Source organism: Erpetoichthys calabaricus, chromosome 10, assembly GCF_900747795.2.
Source record: "Erpetoichthys calabaricus chromosome 10, fErpCal1.3, whole genome shotgun sequence".
NCBI classification, from domain to species: Eukaryota; Metazoa; Chordata; class Cladistia; order Polypteriformes; family Polypteridae; genus Erpetoichthys; species Erpetoichthys calabaricus.
This window is the reverse complement of record NC_041403.2, coordinates 5,767,962-5,788,682: the sequence shown is the minus strand read 5'-3', so window position 1 is coordinate 5,788,682 and position 20,721 is coordinate 5,767,962. Positions and strand designations below refer to the sequence as shown.

General features: G+C 42.7%; 1 protein-coding gene across 1 annotated transcript in view; it reads left to right on the top strand.

The window, feature by feature from the left end:
• Positions 1-20,721, top strand: part of LOC114658743 (cytochrome P450 2J2-like) — a 51,875-nt gene that overhangs the window by 14,898 nt on the left and 16,256 nt on the right. The window contains exons 5-6 of the mRNA XM_028810790.2: positions 334-510; positions 11,215-11,356. Coding sequence (XP_028666623.1) covers positions 334-510; positions 11,215-11,356 — 319 coding nt within the window. The remainder of the gene's footprint in view (positions 1-333; positions 511-11,214; positions 11,357-20,721) is intronic.

Here is a 20,721-nt window from a genome sequence, read left to right as displayed (position 1 = left end):
ATGGAGGAGATGACAATGTTAGTGGCAGCGCCCCCTCTCTTCCTGGGGCATACTAACATACCTTGACAGAGTCTGTAAAGAGTGCCTCCGATCACAAGTGTCACCACTGCTGCAGAAATTCTCATAATTCCCAAAAAACAATAATATAAAAAAAAAGGAAAAATCAATCCCATCCATGTCCCATTGTCACTATGACAAAACAAAGCTGCAGTGTCCAGCCGTATCAATCCTGCCCAGAATGCATGAATTATAAAAGGACTCTTACACAACTGTTTACTGACAAATAAAATGATCCCAATAGGAAGTTAAATTTCCTCTTTATTTTCCTTTTAGGTTTACAATGCGTATCCCAGGATTATGAGGTACTTACCAGGGCGTCACAACGAGCTTTTCTCAGTTTATGGCAAAGTTCTGGTCTTTCTGAGAGAAGAAATCAGAAACCATAAGGAGGACTTGGACCCAACATCCCCTCGCGATTACATTGACACCTACCTCTTGGAAATCGAGAAGGTCAGTTTTCTGTCAGAATTACATTATATGAAAGCATGGAAACTAAGAAAGCTCCAACTTCAGAAATAACGGCAAAAAGCGAGGAGAGTGGCTGCAATGCAGTGTAGTACCTTCAGTGCCCCCCAATAATGTTTAAGACAAAGACCCCATTTTTCTTGATTCCCTCCTCTGCTATACAGTTTAAAATGACAAATCAAACAAGTCCAACGTGACAAAAGTGCACATTGCAGACTTTCATTTAAGGGGATTTGCAAACATTTCGGTGTCACAACACTTTTTCTACAGGGTCCCCCCATTTCAGAACCCCATACTGTTTGTGACAATTGGCATCCCAGGTGTTTGTGATTCCTCAGGTGGGTTTCATGGCTTCATAAAACACCTCAGCTTGCTTCTACCCTGTGGAGTCTGTAGTTGACATTGTTCATCATGAGGACAAGAGAGGTGGAGTAGTGGGTATAACGGCGCTAAGATTAAACACCGATGCAAGGATGATGATTTATATATTTTTTTGGTGGGGACCCAGGAAACACACCCAGCCTTAGCCCAACTCGCACCCCTCACACACACACACAGACATGGAACCACAGGGCTTGAACAATAATCCAAATGAGCATATTAAATAAAGAAAATAGAAGGAAAACTAAACGTTAAACCAAACCAACCACCCCAGCTACCTGATCAGCAATCACAAAAGTAACTCGATATGGAAAGAGCAACAATTACGATAAACACAAATGACAAAGTCCATAACCCAGTCCAATATGTAGCGGCAACAGATGGGGTGAAATGGAGGAGACAATGACGATCCACAAAAACAGCTGGCTGTAAGTAATGTAGAGACAGTCCTACTAGTTTCCCTGACGTGGCGAGAGGTGGTGAGATTTGGGAGCGCTCTCTTTGACGAAGCACAGTGATACTGTAAGTCCGACTCGCTGCTCACACGACAGGCAGGCACAAGACAATCCACACATCCATACAGAGCCAGTAATCCACAGGTGGCGGTACAGTTGACAAGACAAACAGGTGAACTCAGACACTTTTACTGCATTTCTGGCTTCCCGCTGACCGGTCGTGTCCCCATCTGTTCCTGCACTCTCCTCAGATGTCCAGTCAGTGCCACAGTGAGGACTTCTGGGAGGCTGAAAAACAAAAATCAAACCATTGGAGACATTGGTAAAACATTAGAATGACCAAAATCAACTGTCTGGAATATCATGAAGGAGAAAGAATGCACTGGTGAACTCAGTAATCACAAAGGTTCTGGTGGGCAGGGACTGGCCATTAGGGCATTTGGGCAATGCCCAGTGGGTCGCGGACTCTGGTCTGGTCATATGTACTGGTTACTGTTTGACATTAAAATTAATTTTATAAACTACTAAACATTATCTGTCCGGTACTGCGATTTATATAGTCCTATATAATATACCATATTACGTCATCAAGTTGTTTTAGTTGTCAGTACATAATGCTGCAGCGAAAAATTTCAATACTGCTATATTAAGGTCAGCATATACATTATTGCTGCGGTGGACTGGCGCCCTGCCCGGGGTTTGTTTCCTGCCTTGCGCCCTGTGTTGACTGGGATTGGCTCCAGCAGACCCCCGTGACCCTGTAGTTAGGATATAGCTGGTTGGATAATGGATGGACGGATATACATTATTGCAATTTATTTTATCTCTAATCAGGTATTTAAATTCTTCGGTACTCATAATTAGTTTAGATAATGTATTATGCATTTTATTGTTCTCTGGTCATCGGTGTGAGCGATAATTAGTGGTTTTCAGCTGCGATTATTAGTATGATGAATTAAAGTTATAAAGCACAGGATAGGAATTTTTCATATTAGCTACATACAGATTATCGTACAGTCTCACAAAACTAACAAAGCATTTTGTTTCTCTGGTGATTTCTCACTTATAACATGCAAAACTCAGTAAAGAGAATTTTGGGGATTTCCTCCCTTTGCTGTCAGGTCAGGTCAGGTTGGGGACCATGCACTGGTACAGCGTGTTGTTGCACTCACCACACGACAAAACAGTCGGGATCCTGGTTGGCAACCCCCCCAGATGGTTCAGTCCCACACTCCGGAAACGACCTTCTATCTGCCGCAGCCAGGAGTTATGTTGGTCATCCCCTTGGCCTGGTCCAGACTCTCGGGTCCTCAACAATGGGGATCCTGTGATCCGGGTCACCCTCGGGTAGGCACACCACATGGCTGTAGTGCCATATGTGATGCTCCCTCACAATGCAGGTAATGTGCCTCATTCAGGACTCCGTGAGCAACACAAAGTCAAACCAGCGGTACCTCTGGACCCTCTTAAGAGGGTACCAAAGGAGTCCAGTCTTCGTCTCTGGTCACTGGATAGTGTCCATGTCTCAAAACAGGAAGCACCAGGACTCTAAGAACTTGGACCTTCATCCTTTTGCATGGATTCCGGGAGCACCACACACCACTTTCCAGCAACCTCCCAATCCATCTACTGACTTCATAAGAGGAGTCACCAGAGACACGCATGTCACTGCCAAGAAGAATTAACCCTTTACTGTGATGTGTTGAATAGTCTCGTTCGGAAGCTGTGCATGTTGTCTTACCATTACTGTCTGCAAGATCCCACAGAAACCACTGGAGAACACAGCAGTTTGTTAGCTTCTAAACATTGATGAAGAGCTGAGGGTTTTGGAGGATCAGATACTAAAGCTTCACACCCACTACGGGTGTCTGAAAGCCCCGAGGCTGCAGTGTGATGTGGTAGGACATTCTGATCCGACTTCCGCTTCCAGCAATTTCCTGCTGGCTTCTTCCTCACCCCGACAAGACCTGAAGCTTAGTGAGTGTGTGTTTGACCCCTAGGATGTAGTGTGGGAGCACCAATGAAAAAGGAGGCCTCAGAGAAGCACCAATGTTGCAGTTAAGAAACCATTTTCAAGCTCTCAACTCTGCGTCATCTGCCTGCCAAAGTGCTGTTGTCATTTTGGGATACTCTGGATTGAGCAACTTCTGGCCGGAAGCCACTTATCAAAGAACAAAGTTTGGATCCACCCCACTAATCTGTCAAATTTCAGGCCAATTTCTAAGATGGAAAAAGTTGTCTTTACTCAATACCAGACATTTTTGGATAAAAATACTGCAGCATTCTGGAAAAATTTCAATTTGGATTCAGATCCTGTTACAGCATTGAAACAGCTTTGTTAAAGGTTAACAATGACCTCATCTTAACTACAGACGCTTGAGAGTCTGCCATTCTTTTACTGCTGGACCTCCTCTCAGCTTTTGATACTGTGGATCACGCAATTCTTGTGTCCCACCTTGAACAGTATGTAGATATCCAAAGCAATGCCCTTAAAGGCTTTAAATCTTATCTAAGCAATAAGAGCTCCTATCACAATGGCGGCGCACATAGTTAGAGTGACTCGGTGCTCTCCCCTTCAGAGTTTTGTTTTGTCTGTGTGTGTCTGTTGATTTTAGTTCATTCTACATCCTGTTGGGCGAACATATACTACAGCCGAGACGATCTTCTTAAGATTGGAGTCTGCTGTGAGGGGAGTGTTATGGCGGAATTCATTCACTCGCACAGCGTTCCGGTGGATATAGCCAGGACACCCGGCTCCCTGTGGATTACCATCCCCAGAGGCCGACGATGAAGGCGGCGCAGAGAGAGGAAGCAGAAGCGATGGATGCAGGGCCGGCGCGCTAGCTAGACTACGGAGACAGCCTCACAAACCTACGCTTCCAAGCCTTTTCCTCGCTAACGCCAGATCTATTGTCAACAAGATGGATGAACTGAGACTTCGGGTTGCATCAGACCGCATGATCAAGGACAGTAGCTTGTTTGTGTTCACGGAAACCTGACTCCATTCATGCATACCGGACTCTGCTATTGAGTTAACAGGCTATACATTGCGACGCTACGATAGGACTAGAGACTCTGGTAAGAGCAGAGGAGGGTGTGTGTGTGTACATCAATAATAACTGGTGCATGGACGCAGTGATAGTGGATAGCCATTGCTCCCCTGACTTGGAGCATATGACTGTGAAATGTCGACCTGTCTATTTACGGTGGGAGTTCAATGTGGTAATGATCACCGCTGTTTACATACCACCAACAGCGCCATTACCCTGATGCAGTGTTCATTATCGCATGGGACTTTAATCACGTGGATTTAAAAGCAGTGCTCCCCAAACTCCACCAGCACGTAAAGTGTGCTACTAGAGGAGTCAACACACTGGACAAGGTCTACTCAAACATCAAGCTGGGCTACAGAGCTAAACAGCTTCCACACCTGGCCCAGTCTGACCACTGCTGATGATTCCTGCATACACCCCTCTCCACAAATCTGCTCTTACCACCACAAGATCCATCACAACCTGGTCTGATGACGCCTCTATGCAGCTGTAGGACTGCTTCAACAGGACTAACTGGGACATTTTTGAAAGTCCAGACCAGGAACTTTACTCCGACAGTTTATTGTGTTACATCAAAACCTGCGTTGACACTGTCACAGTGGAGAAACATATCTGTGTCTATCCAAACCACAAGCCCTGGATGACAAGAGAGGTTCAGCGGCTGCTAAAGGAAAGGAACACTGCCTTTAGGTGTGGTGACAAGGCTCTCTACAGCATGACATGATCCAACCTGAAAAGAGGCATCAGAAAGGCTTAGAGGGACTACAGGAGAAGGATTTAGGAGCACCTGGACAGTAATAACAGCAGGCAGGTTTGGCAGGGAGTCCAGCACTTCACCAACTATAGGACCAGTCATGGAGCTGCTGAAGGTGACGCCTCAATGTCAGAGTCTGAGCTGAACAACTTCTTTGCTCACTTTGAGGTGGAACTACCAGAGGCAGTTGTCACAAACGCAGCGGCAGCTCACAACAACATCACTCCCTCCCTTAGGATGGAGGAACACAAGGTGAGACACTCATTCCAGGCTGTCAATCCTAGGAAGGCAGCAGATCCCGACAGTGTCCCTGGATGTGTGTTGAGGAGCTGTACAGAGCAGCTGGCTGAGGTCTTTCCAAAGATCTTTAGCCTGTCACTGTCCCAGGCCTCAGTTTCTCCCTGTCTGAAATCCTCCATCTTACTCACTTTACCAAAAAAATCACCCATAACCTGCCTGAATGACTATCGGCCAGTAGCGCTCACCCCAGTGTTGATGAAGAGTTTTGAGAGACTGGTCTGGAGTCATCTAACCCTAACCCTTCATCCTTTCCACCTTTGATGCACACCAATTTGCTTACAGGGCTAACAGGTCTACTGAGGATGCTGTTGCTGCTGATCTCCATGCTACCATGTCCCATCTGGAGCACCATGGGAGCTACGCACATCTCCTCTTTATTGATTTTAGCTCTGCTTTTCACACCATCCTCCTTCAGATTGGTGGGCAAGCTGCTAGCCCTGGGACTCCCATATTCCACCTGTCTATGGATTAAAGACTTTCTGACAGACCGAGCGCACACAAAGGGTTAGGGTGGGCCCTCACAGCTCCTCAGCCATTAGCATCAGTATCGGCTCTCTCCAAGGGTGTGTGCTGAGCCCTCTATTCTTCACGCTGTACACACATGATTGCGCCCCCGCCCACCACAGCAACACCTGCACACACAAATCTGCAGATGACACCACTGTGGTGGGGCTCATCTCTGGGGAGGATGAATCTGCCTACAGGGACGAAGTGGAGAGGCTAACAGCTGTGGTGTACTGATAACAACCTGCCCCTGAACACAAGTAAGACCGAGGAGCTCGTTGTGGACTTCAGGAAAAAGAAAACGGACATGAAACCACTCTACATCAGAGGGGACTGTGTCAGACTTCCGCTTCCTGGGAGTCCACCTCATGGAAGACCGGTCCTGGGGTGTGAACACAGCGGAGCTGGCAAAGAAGGCTCAGCAGAGACTTTATTTCCTGAGAGTCCTCAAGAAAAATTACATCCCCCCAAAAACTGCTGGTGTCTTTCTATCGCTGCTCTATTGAGAGTATCCTGGGCTACTGCCTCTGCGTGGGATTTACCAGCCCACCACAGCACAGAGGAAAGCACTTCAACGGTAAAGACTGCCCAGCAGATCATCGGCTATCCTGTACCATCTCTGGATGAACTGCACAGCTCTCGCTGCATAAGGAAAGCGGAAAACATCTTAAAAGACTCCTCACACCCCGCTCACGACATCAGGCAAAAGATAGAGGAGCATCAAAACAAAGACTAATAGACTGAATAGCAGTTTCTACCCTGTTGCTATTAGGGCACTGAGTGCCACCTCATCAACCTCCAATGCAGCAGTGCAGTAGATGACATCTTGTTCAATAGTGTTCATGTGCAATAAGGTCTTATGTTGAATGTTTGTGTTCTACCTTATTTCTTCTTATCCTTTCTTATCCTTTTTATTTAATTATATTTTATTTATGTTTTGACACCGAAGGGACTGCACCTAATTTCGTTGTATTTGTTACAATGACAATAAAGATATTCTGATATTCTGATTCTGATATTTTCTGTTGTCTTGGATGAGTTTTCATCCTCTTTAGTACCCCCTGTACTTGTAAGGTTCAGCAGGGGTCCACTCTTGGACTCCTTCTTCTTTTGATCTACATGTTACCTTTTGTTAAGAAGTACGGCTTCTCCTTTCACTGCTAGATGCTTATATCTGTTTGCCACTAAAATCAAAGCGGGGTGAGACAATACAGACCCTCCATATGAGCTTGAATACTATTAAAACCTGGAGGGCAATGCATTTTCTTAAACTAAATGATAATAAAACTGAAATTGTGGTGCTCAAATGCTCAGAAACCTTGCTTGTCCCTGATGTTGCTCTTGGACCCCTTGCCATACATCATAAAGCTTCAGTTAGGAGCCAAGGCGTGATTTTTGACAGTTCGTTCAAACTCGACAAACAGATAAATTTGGTGGTCAAACGTTCCAGCTGAGACTTTTAGCCAAGGTAAAGACTTTCCTTTCTTTTAGTGATCTTGATAAGGCCATCCATGCTTTTATAACATCTCGTCTGGACTATTGCAAATCTTTGTAGGTACTGTAGGTATTGATCAGACCTTGTTACGATGTCTACAACTGGTTCAGAACCCTGCTGCTCACTTACTGACCAGGCTCTCATAAGCGTAACTATATTTCACCAATACTGGCCTCGCTCCATTGGTTTCCAGTTCATTTCAGAACTGATTTTAAAATTCTACGATTTTTTTTTTAAATGTTTGAATGGAGCAGCTCCATCTTTCCTCTCAGAACGTCTTCACTTGTATGTGCCAACAAGAGCACTGTGGTCCGCTAGCTCTTAGTTGTGCTGAGGTCGACGATTAAGCAAAGGGGGGGAATCAGGCTTTGCAGTGGCTGCACTGGAATGGCTTGCCTTAGTATATTAGGGCTGTCCCAGTATTGTCCATTTTTAAGTCATCATTAAAGTCTTATCTCTACTTGCTGCCATTTGACCCCGCAAGAGGCTTTTGTTTGTATATGTGGACTCATGTATATTCATGATTATAAATATGTATGTATAGGTTTTATGACTTTATCTTTTATGTAATGGTGGGTTATGCTTGAAGTTTTGTGATGTGTATTATGAAAGCTAGGGGGTGCCACTGAGTCCCAAACTCCAAATATGACACACAAACACAGTCACAGCTGTTTATTGCAAATACCTTATTCAAACAGTTTATATATACATCGTCTCTTCATCTTTCTCTCTCTATTGCACTTCTACTCCTCCAAGATGAGCATTGCCTTCCTTCCTCCCAGCTCCCAGTGCAGTCTCTTTTATTGAGGATCTAGGAGTACTTATGGTGCCAGGGCCCATACGGAAGTACCCAAATGGTAGGGAGTGTAACTCCCTGCAGCACCCCCTAGTAGCACCCACGGATCTAGAAGGGCTGCTCTACTGGACTACAATTCCTAGCATTCCTTGTGGGTGTCTGAATGGGTACTGATACCCAGGGATTCCGCCACCTAGTGTCTCGGGGGTCAAACCAGAAATATTGCTCTCCCCTGTCTTTCCTTTTAATGGTGTTCTGGGCAGGTAAGGATTACAAAGCAATTCCTGCTGGGTCCCAGCATGTTGTCCCTCACACTGTATATATTTTAACTGCTTCTTTAACCCTTTTTTGTACAGCACTTTGACTTTTGTAAATGTGCTTTATAAAAAAATTAGGGTTAGGTTAGTGGAGATTGATCCCACAAGTAATATATCCTGGCACAATGATTTAAGTATTAAAACTAATTTTAACCAATTATAAACACAACCAATGAAAACTCTAATAATGCATATATTTTTTATCTAGAACAGTGGTCTCCAACACGTCGCTCAAGAGCTACCGGTAGCTCACAAACCCCTTTCGAAGTTTCTCGCTAAAGGGATAATGAATCCTACATAAATCTGAAAACTTGATTAGTCAAATTAGGGGAGGACGATCTTTCCAAAAAATCACATCACGATCCTTTTAACACAAAATCACAATCCACAATCTGAATTGCAATCTATCTTTTCAATGTGGCGTACACTTAAGAGAATATCCGGACTCAAACTCATCAAGACCTAAGTAACACTTTATTTTAAATATCAAACAAAGTTGAATTCAATTGTTCTCTCATTCATCAGCTAAGCGGAATTAAAGTACATGCCCCGAAGACTGGCGAGTGAGTGAAGAGAGCCCGTCTCGGCCCACTGCGTGTTTCTTGGATTCATGCAAATAAAGCGCTACTGCAAGCTATGATACATAGCGAAATGAGAGAAGTCGCAAAATCAACCGGAATGTTCAAGCAAATTATAGAAAAAAACCCGATCTAAATCCATTAAGTAGTTCTCTTGTGAAAAGCGGACAGACAGACATACAGAGAGACATTGGATTTTATATCTCTCTGTTATAAAAAAAAACTTGGGAGGGAGACTAAGAAGGGGATTTAACCACACCCGGGGCCGGAAATAAAGGACAAGTATTGTTTTTACAAAAGTGAAGTAAAATGAAAATAACAATCTTTTTAAATTGTATATCCGGTAAACCAAACCCGGGGGTGGACGAGTGAAGCGAGCAGGGGGCAGAGCCCCTAATATATATATATATATATTAGTGAACCTTCAAAATAATGTGCAGTTCAAGTCTCAACAGCATTTCTGGAGCTTAGTAGAGCCAGATAACTATAAGAATCTTCACCAAGCAGCTCTGAAAATGTCTGCTTTGTTTGGGTCCCCATACCTCTGTGAGTCTGACGTGAATGTCACGAAGTCAAAGTTCAGAACAAGACTGACACACGAACATTTAAATGACTCCATCAGAGTGAACCTGAGGGGCTCCACTCCACCGTACACCTCAGTGCCAGTCATCAGACTAACTGAAAAACACATCACACATGCGACTGGACCTGTGAATAAAGTGACACAGTGACATGTGACAAAATGACAAATGAATACGTCCTATCTGTGTATTTGGAATTGCATTGTTTTATTTTGACAGTATTCATGTTTTAATTCAATAGTGTGAGTGAAATATACGAGAAAATGCATACAGACGTAAAAAATGCACTTGCAGGTGAATTCAATATTTTTTGTGATGTTTTAATACAAAATGTGAGTTGTGGACACCAACATTTTGTAAATGTTCAGGCAAAACAAACTTATTCAGTTCGTTTGGGTTGAAATAAGCAATGAGAATAAACGTTAGAAAACACGAGGAGCTCTCTGCCATTTTCATTTTGTAAAAGAAGCTCTCAGGGGAAAAAAGGTCGAAGACCCCTGATCTAGAGTGTTAAATACATATTTATTACTATAATTGTATTCACCTTAACTCTAATCTTATTATAATAAATACCAGGGATTCCCAGTAGATGTATAATATTTTAAAACATGATTTTATTAAGGTGTATAAATATCTCAAATAAATCTTAAAAACCACTAAAACATTAATATAGGACTTACGTAGGGTTTTTATTTGCCCTGATCACTGTCTTAACATTAGGGCTCTCATGTTAATTATTAAGATTAGGGATATTTTTTACTTATTAACCTCAGGATTAAGATAGGGATAGGATGTATTTTTTAGTTATTATGGCCCATAAAGGATTATTTAACATTAGGGCTCTTTTTACTATTTTTAAGTTTAGTACATAGACCTTTCCTTGGAAGACTTTTATGTCTTGCTTTACAGGGTGCGTGTATTCAGGACATTGTTAAAAAAGTATTTCATGCACTACAGAATACATTCCAAGTGATGGTGATGCTTACTTAGATTCCAATGCCTCTTCCACAGGTAGCACAGCTGGTATTTGATTAACTCAGCAACAAATGAATTTGGATTCTTCTGGTTCGGAAATCTAGTGTTTATGCCTGAAATGCATTCATATTTATTGTGTATGACACTTGTGTCATTATGTAGAGTGAAGGACACTGTCTATGATAATGTAAGCTGTAGAGAGTGCCATGTGATGGCTCTCAAATTGAAAGTTGTGTTATTAAAACTGAATATCCCTCATCTATTTAATGGTGTACTGGACAATTGTTTTAACAGGCTGGCAATTTGAATTATATAATGAGAAGAAGGAGCTGCTAAAGATAATGCATTACAAACTGTTTGAATGATTCCATCCATCCATCCATTATCCACCCCGCTATATCCTAACTACAGAGTCACGGGTTGAATGATTCCATTAAAATAAATCCAAGTAGTAGTGCTGTATGTGACAATAAAGACATAACATTTTGTGTTTTCATCAGCGCAAAGACGACCCTGCAGCTGCATTCAACGACGACGCTCTGTGCTCCAACACCTTAGACCTTTTTGTGGCTGGAAGCGAAACGACTGCCACCACCCTGCGCTGGGCTCTGCTCTTCATGGTTCTAAACCCACAAATACAGGGTGAGTGCATTTTTAAATGTCCCATGATTCTCCATTTCAGAGTGTCCTCTTTAGATGGGGAGCTCTGAATCTGCTATAGGGGACGATGATTGACTTGTTTGCTTTATGAATCGAGCGAGTGGCTTTTCACCAACATGACTGGCTAGTGTGCTGCAAACAATAAATGGCAGCCATCAATGGTTATGGAGCTGCGGCCCTTCACTACTCCCAAAAGTGTGTAGGCAATTGGCCATTGTTAACACCCACTTTGGGCCACCACACATCCGGACGCTGTGGCAGAGTTAAAAATGCTAAGATTTGCATTAGGTGTGACGAGGATGAACAGGATCAGAAATGAGGACATTAGATAATAAATAAATAAATAGATAAATAAATAAATAAATCATATTATGTGATATCATCTACTGTTAAATTCTGCTCCGTATTTGTAAAATTTCTATTTTTATACTGTATTGAGGATTTGTTCTGTTTTGTGTATTGTGTTGTATTGACCCCCTTCTTTTTGACACCCACTGCACACCTGGAAAGGGTCTCTCTTTGAACTCCCTTTTATGAGGTTTCTTCCACTTTTTCCCTACAAGAGTTTTTTGGGAGTTTTTCCTTGTCTTCTTAGAGAGTCAAGTTTGGGGGGCTGTCAAGAAATCGGGCCTGTTAAAGCCCGTTGCGGCATTTCTTGTGTGATTTTGGGCTATACAAAAATAAATTGTACTGTATTGTATTTTATAGAGGGTCAGCTCAGGTTGGACAGTTGGGAGACAAAGCCAGACAGGCGAGATTGCATTGGTTTTTAACATGTGCAGAGGAGAGATGCTGGATATATTGGGAGAAGAAGGGTAGGGATGGAACTGCCAGGCAAGAGGAGAAGAAGAAGGCCTAGGAGAAGATTTATGGATGTGGTGAGAGAGGACATGCAGGTGATGAGTGTGACAGAGTAAGATGATGAGGACAGAGAGAGGTGGAACAAGATGATCCACTGTGGCAACCCCTAACGGGAGCAGCCAGAAGAAGAAGAAGAAGAAGAATGTGACAAATCTCATTATTGAATAACAAATGATAAGTTCCCATACTGTGTGGTTTCTAATTGTTAGGAAAGGGACCTGAAGAGTTTGGCCATTCATGGGACACGCAGACTTTGGGGGCAGAGGACTTGCTAACCGTCTCTCTGCACCTGAGACCGCCATCTTTAAAAAGTTATTTTATTGAATTTAAGGGTTCGGTATAATGATTGAGGCACATTACCTGCATTGTGAGGGAGCGTCAGTTACAGCACTACGGTGGTGTGGCGCAATTCCCCGAGGGTGATCCGGCTCTATCACCCATCTATCTATCTATCTATCTATCTATCTATCTATCTATCTATCTATCTATCTATCTATCTATCTATCTATCTATCTATCTATCATATAGTGCCTTTCATATCTATCTATCTATCTATCTATCTATCTATCTATCATATAGTGCCTTTCATATCTATCTATCTATCTATCTATCTATCTATCTATCTATCTATCTATCTACCTATCTATCTATCTATCTATCTATCTATCTATCTATCTATCTATCTATCTATCTATCTATCTATCTATCATATAGTGCCTTTCATATCTATCTATCTATCTATCTATCTATCTATCTATCTATCTATCATATAGTGCCTTTCATATCTATCTATCTATCTATCTATCTATCTATGTGTTCACTTTTCGTCCACACTATCCCTGCAAATGAAGACTTTCATAAATACTCTTCAGAGCCGGATACTTTTGTAAATGCAAAGTCAGCATTTTGGTGTGTTTGGACATAAATGCGGTTTTCTGAAAATGATTCTCTAATTGCACTTTGTTTGGTTTTGACTTATTTCGTGGCCCTTTCCTGATTGGATCCTGCTCATTTCCAGAATGGTTGCCTTTCATGGAAGAAAAACATTTTCTAACGTAAGGGTCATTAAAGTGTTGCTTTCCATGGCGTTTGTTATACTATTTACCTGTATGCATCTAAATTGCGTTTTGTAAAGTTTGAACGCTGCATACATTTTTAAAAATCAAAATATTTACTGGTCGCTGCAGTTTTGCATTAAACCCTGTCGCCGGCGGCGTGACCATTGTAATGGAAAAAGTCCGAAAATACTATGAAAATCAGATCAAAATCAGTAAATAACTCAGTTGACAGCCTCTTATCAACGTTTATTACTTAAAAGTTAATCTGCACAGTAAGGAGGTGTGCGTTCTGCAGTATAATTAGTAACAAGATGCTTAGCACAGTGAACGAGTGAAGAACGCAGCCAAGGTCACGATACTACAGAACAGACAGAGAGACACAAAGGCACTATGTAGCAAACCGACGATACAGATTTTTTTATTTATCATTTCCTCGACTGGATTAGTTTTACACGCAGTGGTAGCGCTGCTGCCTCGCAGTTAGGAGACCCGGGTTCGCTTCCCGGGTCCACCCTGCGTGGAGTTTGCATGTTCTCCCCGTGTCTGCGTGGGTTTCCTCCGGGCGCTCCGGTTTCCTCCCACGGTCCAAAGACATGCAGGTTAGGTGGATTGGCGATTCTAAATTGGCCCTAGTGTGTGCTTGGTGTGTGGGTGTGTTTGTGTGTGTCCTGCGGTGGGTTGGCACCCTGCCCGGGATTGGTTCCCTGCCTTGTGCCCTGTGTTGGCTGGGATTGACTCCAGCAGACCCCCGTGACCCTGTGTTCGGATTCAGCGGGTTGGAAAATGGATGGATGGATGGATGGATTAGTTTTACAAAGGTTGCTTAATACAAGATGCGCTTTGATTGCTGTGGACTGCTTGTAATCAAACATCTCATATATTAACCTAAACGTTTTTTTTTAAGTGTCATATTAACATTTGCATTGTATTTTTAATGGAAAGACAACCGCGGTCAGTTCTGAAGACTTGCAATTGGGGCATTAATTTGAAAAACGGGCACAATTCGCCGAGGCTCTTTAGAATTCCTTTCTTTTGCTATGCTGTTAACACGCTGTGCGCAACGATAGTTTTGAAATTCTTCACTCCAGAGTCCCTTCAAAACCTTTTCTGCCGATAAGCGCAGGCTGTCTAGGTGAAGGTCTGCTCCATGGGTGATTTCAGGCTTTTCATAATGGAATGAGGATCCTTTCAAAAACGATGTAAAAATGCCAGTGTGGACGGAGATCGTCTTTGTTTAAAAGCTCCTCTGTAAAATGAAAACAATGAAGTTTGAATGTAGTCTCAGGCGATAAACTTCTTGTCTTCTGGATCCAACAAAAAACAGAAATTTTAGATATTCGAGAATTTCTTTTGCCGTAAGTGAAGCAGCGCAATGAAATGTTTTTGAACATCTTTAAAGAAGGATAATAAAAGCAGAGCACTTTGCAATTAAAACATGTGAGCTCTCTGTCGACATACTTGTATAGCTCAGTGCTAATTTCAGTTGCTAAAAATCAATGCCATCACGTTGTGAGAAGAATGAGTCTCCAGACATTATAAAGGTTTGGGGCAGCCACTTGTAAATTATATCCATCCATCCATTTTCCAACCCGCTGAATCCGAACACAGGGTCACGGGAATCTGCTGGAGTCAATCCCAGCCAACACAGGGCACAAGGCAGGGAACCAATCCTGGGCAGGGTGCCAACCCACCGCAGTTGTATATTATATCCCAGCTGCAAAAGTTTGAAATGAATGGCGTCCCTTGATCCGTAAGGACCTCTTTAGGGATGTCGGCACGCTCAAAGACCCCTACAAGTTCCCGTGCGATTACTTTTGATGTGGCTGAGCGCAGAGGAATATCCTCAGGATATCGAGTAGCATAATCAACGAGGACTAATATATATTTATGTCCTCAGGCTGAGGGCTCTAAGGGTCCTATAATGTCGACCCCAATTCTCTCAAAGGGAACATCAATCAGGGGAAGGGGAACAAGAGGAGCTCGGCCCCTTCTAGGAATTTGCCGTAATTGACAGTCTGGTCAAGAGCCGCAAAAACAGCGAACCTCCTCATTAATTCCCGGACAAAAAAATCGGAGCTTAATCTGCACTAGTGTAATTCACAGACTTTCCATCGGTAAATTTGTGGGATTAACAACAGCTTTCTCACCTCCCCCTCATGCTCAGCTATTCAATATAATAGGTCGTTTTCTATCACAAAGTGAGGACCCCCCTGTGGCATTGGCTGATGAGTGCGTTGGCCATTAACATGTACTGCTGCATCTTTTGCATGTTTCAGGGAGTCATCATTCCACTGCTCCCTTTTGAAAGAAGCCAGCGTTTCTCTGAACTGAAAGTGCATTTCAGAGAGAGGGTCCGGTCTGACCTCAAGGGGCAGGAATTTCTCACATTTCTTTGGTGATGACGTGTCTGCCTGTGACGGCCCAGGAACCTCCCCGTCTACCTCTTGGACTTCTGCATCTCTCTCCGCTGGCTGATTACACGGCATGGAGACAGCTGAAGTTGAGTCATCCCCGTCTATAGCTAGGCCTAAGGTTTTTTCTGGGAGTAGTAATTAGTATGCTGCTTTTAATGTTTGACCACTCCCTCCCCAGAATCACCGCAAAAGGTGGACTTGGTAGGACCACCACGGGGATTTTTTTTAGCAATCATATTTAGGAAGCGGAGCCTGCACCAAGTTACTCCTGACCCCCGGACACACTCCCCACCCGGAAACTCGGCCCCAGTGCTATCTCACCTGGTTATTTCTTTGGTCCCATCCCATTGTCTTCAGGGAACCAATATCCTGCCGACTACGCCACTGTGAGAAGAATGAATCTCCAGACATTATAAAGGTTTGAGGCAGTCACCTGTATATTATATCCAGTCCAAAACAGAACTGAATACTTGGAGGTAAGATGGCGGTTTTAAGGGCTGGGGGAGAAAATGATGTCATCTACGTTTACTGGAACCGGAAGTGACATCGTCAGAGGTGCCAGAGCCGGGAGTGACATCATCAGAGGTGCTGGGACCCAACGAGATTTCACGGGAATGGTCTGCAAGGAACTGAGAGAGACAGTCAGCAAACTCTGACACCCCCTGGTGTGGTGTAGTATTACATTTACTAAGGCCCTTTAGCTGTCTCCTACTCACACGTGTGTGACAATGTGTAGGTTGAACCAAAGTGATGAACAAAAACAGAAACTGCTGAGTAGAATAAAACTGGGCAGAAATGGCCAGACTAAAAGGGTGAATCTGCCATATATGTGGCGTTTTAACCCACAAATTGTACGCTATGCATGGTAAAGGGGAGCATGGAGAAAAGACACAAGGTGGTCACCATAATCATCAAGGTCTCCCAGCAAGCAGACAGCTCTTTTCAGGTAAGCTCTCCAAGTTCTTCTGCAGAAGCAAAAACAGACAGAGAAGCTATTAACACGGTGGTCAGCCATAGAAACCGCAAACTAGAAATACATTCAACTTACTTCGCTTCTAAGATATCCAGCACCACTAATATCATAGAAACCACTGGAGCCCTAGTACTCCCATAGTCTTGGTAAGACTTATGAAAAGTGTCCTTCATGGAAGAGTTGTATCCAAAAAAGTCATTCCTCAGATGTGGAAATAAAGCTAAATGGCTCACCTGCACACCAAACCAGAAGAACTTGGTGGCAGAAAACTGAGGGGTCCAAATTCAAAACTGACGGCTCTAATAAAATTCAGTTTGTCTGCTGAAGTGCTGGAGAACGATACAGGGATGCAGCACGGTGGAGGTACCCCCACAGGTTAGGGGCTGCATTTCCAAAAATGGAGTATATGATTTGATAAAAATTGTTGGCCAGACACTCTGCTGAGAAGTACAGGCAGCTCCTCACATCCATTATGGAATAGCATCGCCAGTTGAGTTTTATTGGTTGCTTTTCTTAAAGTTGAATTATCATTTTTCATGTGTTGAGGTTTCTCTTAGAATTGTATGTTATTTATTTATTTATTTTTTATTCTGACCCATTAAATGTGAATTCATTACCTGTGACTTGTGGGTAGAGTCTCAGGAGGCGGGGCCATCATGACATCACCACGGCTGGGTACACCTGCTGCCTTTTTATTTCTAGCCAGAAACTCAGCAGTGGAGCATTGAGTTTAATGGAGTCAGCTCATTGAGTGTTGTATTGCTTGATATTTTTGGTATTATTTGGATTCTTTCTTGCTTTGTTCTTGGATTGGCTTCTGAATTTAAGTTTTGCCACTTGTTTTCCTCATAATTTAATTTTTTTCCCTATTTTTGCTAATTTTGCTCTTGGTGTTATTAATAAATTCTTTATTTGCATACATTTATCATTGCCTTTATTGTCTACAAGCCAGAGGTTTAAGGTCACCTTCTCTCTTGTAGGGCATTTTGAAATATTTTTTGTCCATTTTCTTTTTTTGTATTTTGAACTTTTTTAAGCCAGCTCCATCTTTTGGGCCAGTGTAGGCCAAAGCTAGCAGGTAGTAGTTGGGGGACTAGCTGGATTGGGGTAAGCCTCTTCTGGACTGGCCAGTAAAACTCCTTGCCTACATTTGTGGCTCATTTTGTGGGCCTCACACCTTTTGGCTGTGTCTTAGACTCCATTTCATTATTATTAGTATCCATCCATCCATCCATTTTCCAACCCGCTGAATCCTAACTACAGGGTCACGGGGGTCTGCTGGAGCCAATCCCAGCCAACACAGGGCACAAGGCAGGAACCAATCCTGGGCGGGGTGCCAACCCACCGCAGGACACACACAAACACACCCACACACCAAGCACACACTAGGGCCAATTTAGAATCGCCAATCCACCTAACCTGCATGTCTTTGGACTGTGGGAGGAAACCGGAGCGCCCGGAGGAAACCCACGCAGACACGGGGAGAACATGCAAACTCCACGCAGGGAGGACCCGGGAAGCGAACCCAACTGCGACTCCCAACTGCGAGGCAGCAGCACTACCCACTGCGCCACCGTGCTGCCCGGTGGATTAATAAACATTTAAAAAAGAAGATGCAAAGGAAAAAACTGCTTTTTAAGGCATATAAGACTAATGACTGCAAAGTGAATCGTAGAGCGTATGAGAACATGAGGGCAACCATTAAGAAGGATATCAGGAAGGCTAAAAGACAGTTGGAGAGGAATATAGCAGATAAGGTGACAGACGACCCTAAGAGATTCTTTCATTATTATTAAAGTAAAAGGGAAAACAGCAAGGTTAAAAGTGAAATATTCAAAAAAGAAATTCACACTACATTTGATTGTGTTTATATCCAAATCATGAATACTGAATGAACTGTTGCCCGGGTATTTAAGGCATCTTGCTGATGATATTAGTTGCAGTGACATTCAAAATCAACTGTGAGCAGCATCACAGTAACAGAAATCATAACACGGTGATGTCCATATGCAAAACAAAAATAAAATTGTGGCACCATGAAATAATAACAACGTGCTAGACGCAGGCATTGTGGCGTAGTGGTTAAGGCCATGGACTCAGTGTGTGACCCTGAATAAGTCACTTGACCTGCATGTGCGCCAATTGGAAAACCAAAATAAATGTTGTACGTTGCCTTGGATAAAGGTATTAGCCAAATAAGTAAATGCAAAGGTAAAAGCATTACAAAAACAAAAGAATTGTGCAGAAATGTTCCATGTAGGGACGGCACACTGGCGCAGTGGGTAGCGCAGCTGCCTCGCAGTAAGGAGACCCGTCTGGGTTCACTTTCCGGGTCCTCCCTGCGTGGAGTTTGCATGTTCTCCTCGTGTCTGCGTGAGTGTCCTCCCACAGTCCAAAGACATGCAGGTTAGGTGCATTGACGATTCTAAATTGTTCCTAGTGTGTGGGTGTGTGTAGGTATGTGTGCCATGTGGTGGGCTGGCGCCCTGCCCGGGGTTTGTTTCCTGCCTTGCGCCCTGTGTTGGCTGGGGCTGACTCCAGCAGACCCCTGTGACCCTGTAGTTAGGATATAGTTGGATAATGGATGGATATATATATATATACATATTTATGTATATATATATATATGTGTATATATATATATATATATATATATATATATATATATATATATATATATATATATATATATATATGTATATGTATATATATGTATATGTATATATATATGTATATGTATATATATATATATATATATATATATATATATATATATATATATATATATATATATATATATATATATATATATATATATATGTACAGGGTATATATACTGTATGTATATGTATATATGTATATGTTGAGGGGTGGGAATAAGTAGGTTTACAGTTTTTCATATGCCAAAAGACATGCAGGTTATGATTATTCCAAAAGCTTTATCAACTCAATAGCTCTATTAACTTTATTAACTCAAAAGGTTGTCACAGTGGCACAGTGCATTTAGTGCTAAAATTACCTAAAAATATATATGTTTCGCATAGTCACAACTGTGAACCTACTTTTACCCATCACTATATATATATAAATATATATATTTATTTATATATATTGTAACAAAGGCACTATATGGGCGCCTGACCCGACACACTCACACCAGAGGCATGTTAAAATAAATACACTTTTATTTTGCTTAACCTGTAGGGCACGTCTTCCCCTTAATCCCCACAGGCACAACCCACAAAGGTTGCTGGGCCTTTTTATATAGTAGTCCACCTGGAAGTGCCCCAGGTAGTTGATTGCTGAGTTCCAGCTGCACTTCCCGGTGTGGCGAATATGCTGCCCAGATGGGCTCAGGTGTCCCAGCTGCAGTAACCCCTGGTGGTACCTGTGGGACCCAACAGGGCTGCACCCAACTCCAATTCCCATGGAACCCTGCGGGAAACCAAGGCACCGCTCCAACCCAGGGGGTCAGCCATCTAGCGTCCAGGGGGAGGTATTGCAGGTATATACAGTACATACTAGGGGGTTCCGCCCCCTTCCCACTTCGCTCCTGCACCCCTGGGTTTGGTTAACTGGATAAACAATTTAAAGTGATTGTTATTTTTGTATATGAGTTATTGCCCCAGGGCTGCTTGTGCCGCGCTGCATGATCTGCATGTCGCGCTGCACGTCGTTCATTTAAAAGCCTGTACAGCAGCCGTCCTTTAAGCCAGCTGCTGCTTTAAAGCCTTACAATATCTACATACTTCTGACAAATCATCTATGTGCATATAGTCAATCTCTTTTTGCTGTTCCGTTATTTCACTGAGTAATAATTTCCATTTGTTTGTGCTAATGCAATTTTTATTATCTTTTTTTTTGATACTTTTGAATTTTGCTACTTTTGTATTCTTTAACTTGTTCTGCATGTGTATCGCACCAACGTTTTTGAACGTCATTATGAAGTCTTTTATTTCTGACCCTGATTTGACCTACAAGCTTATCAATTCCCCTTGGTTCGAGATAATTATTACTTTCCTTATTTTATGAATTTGCACA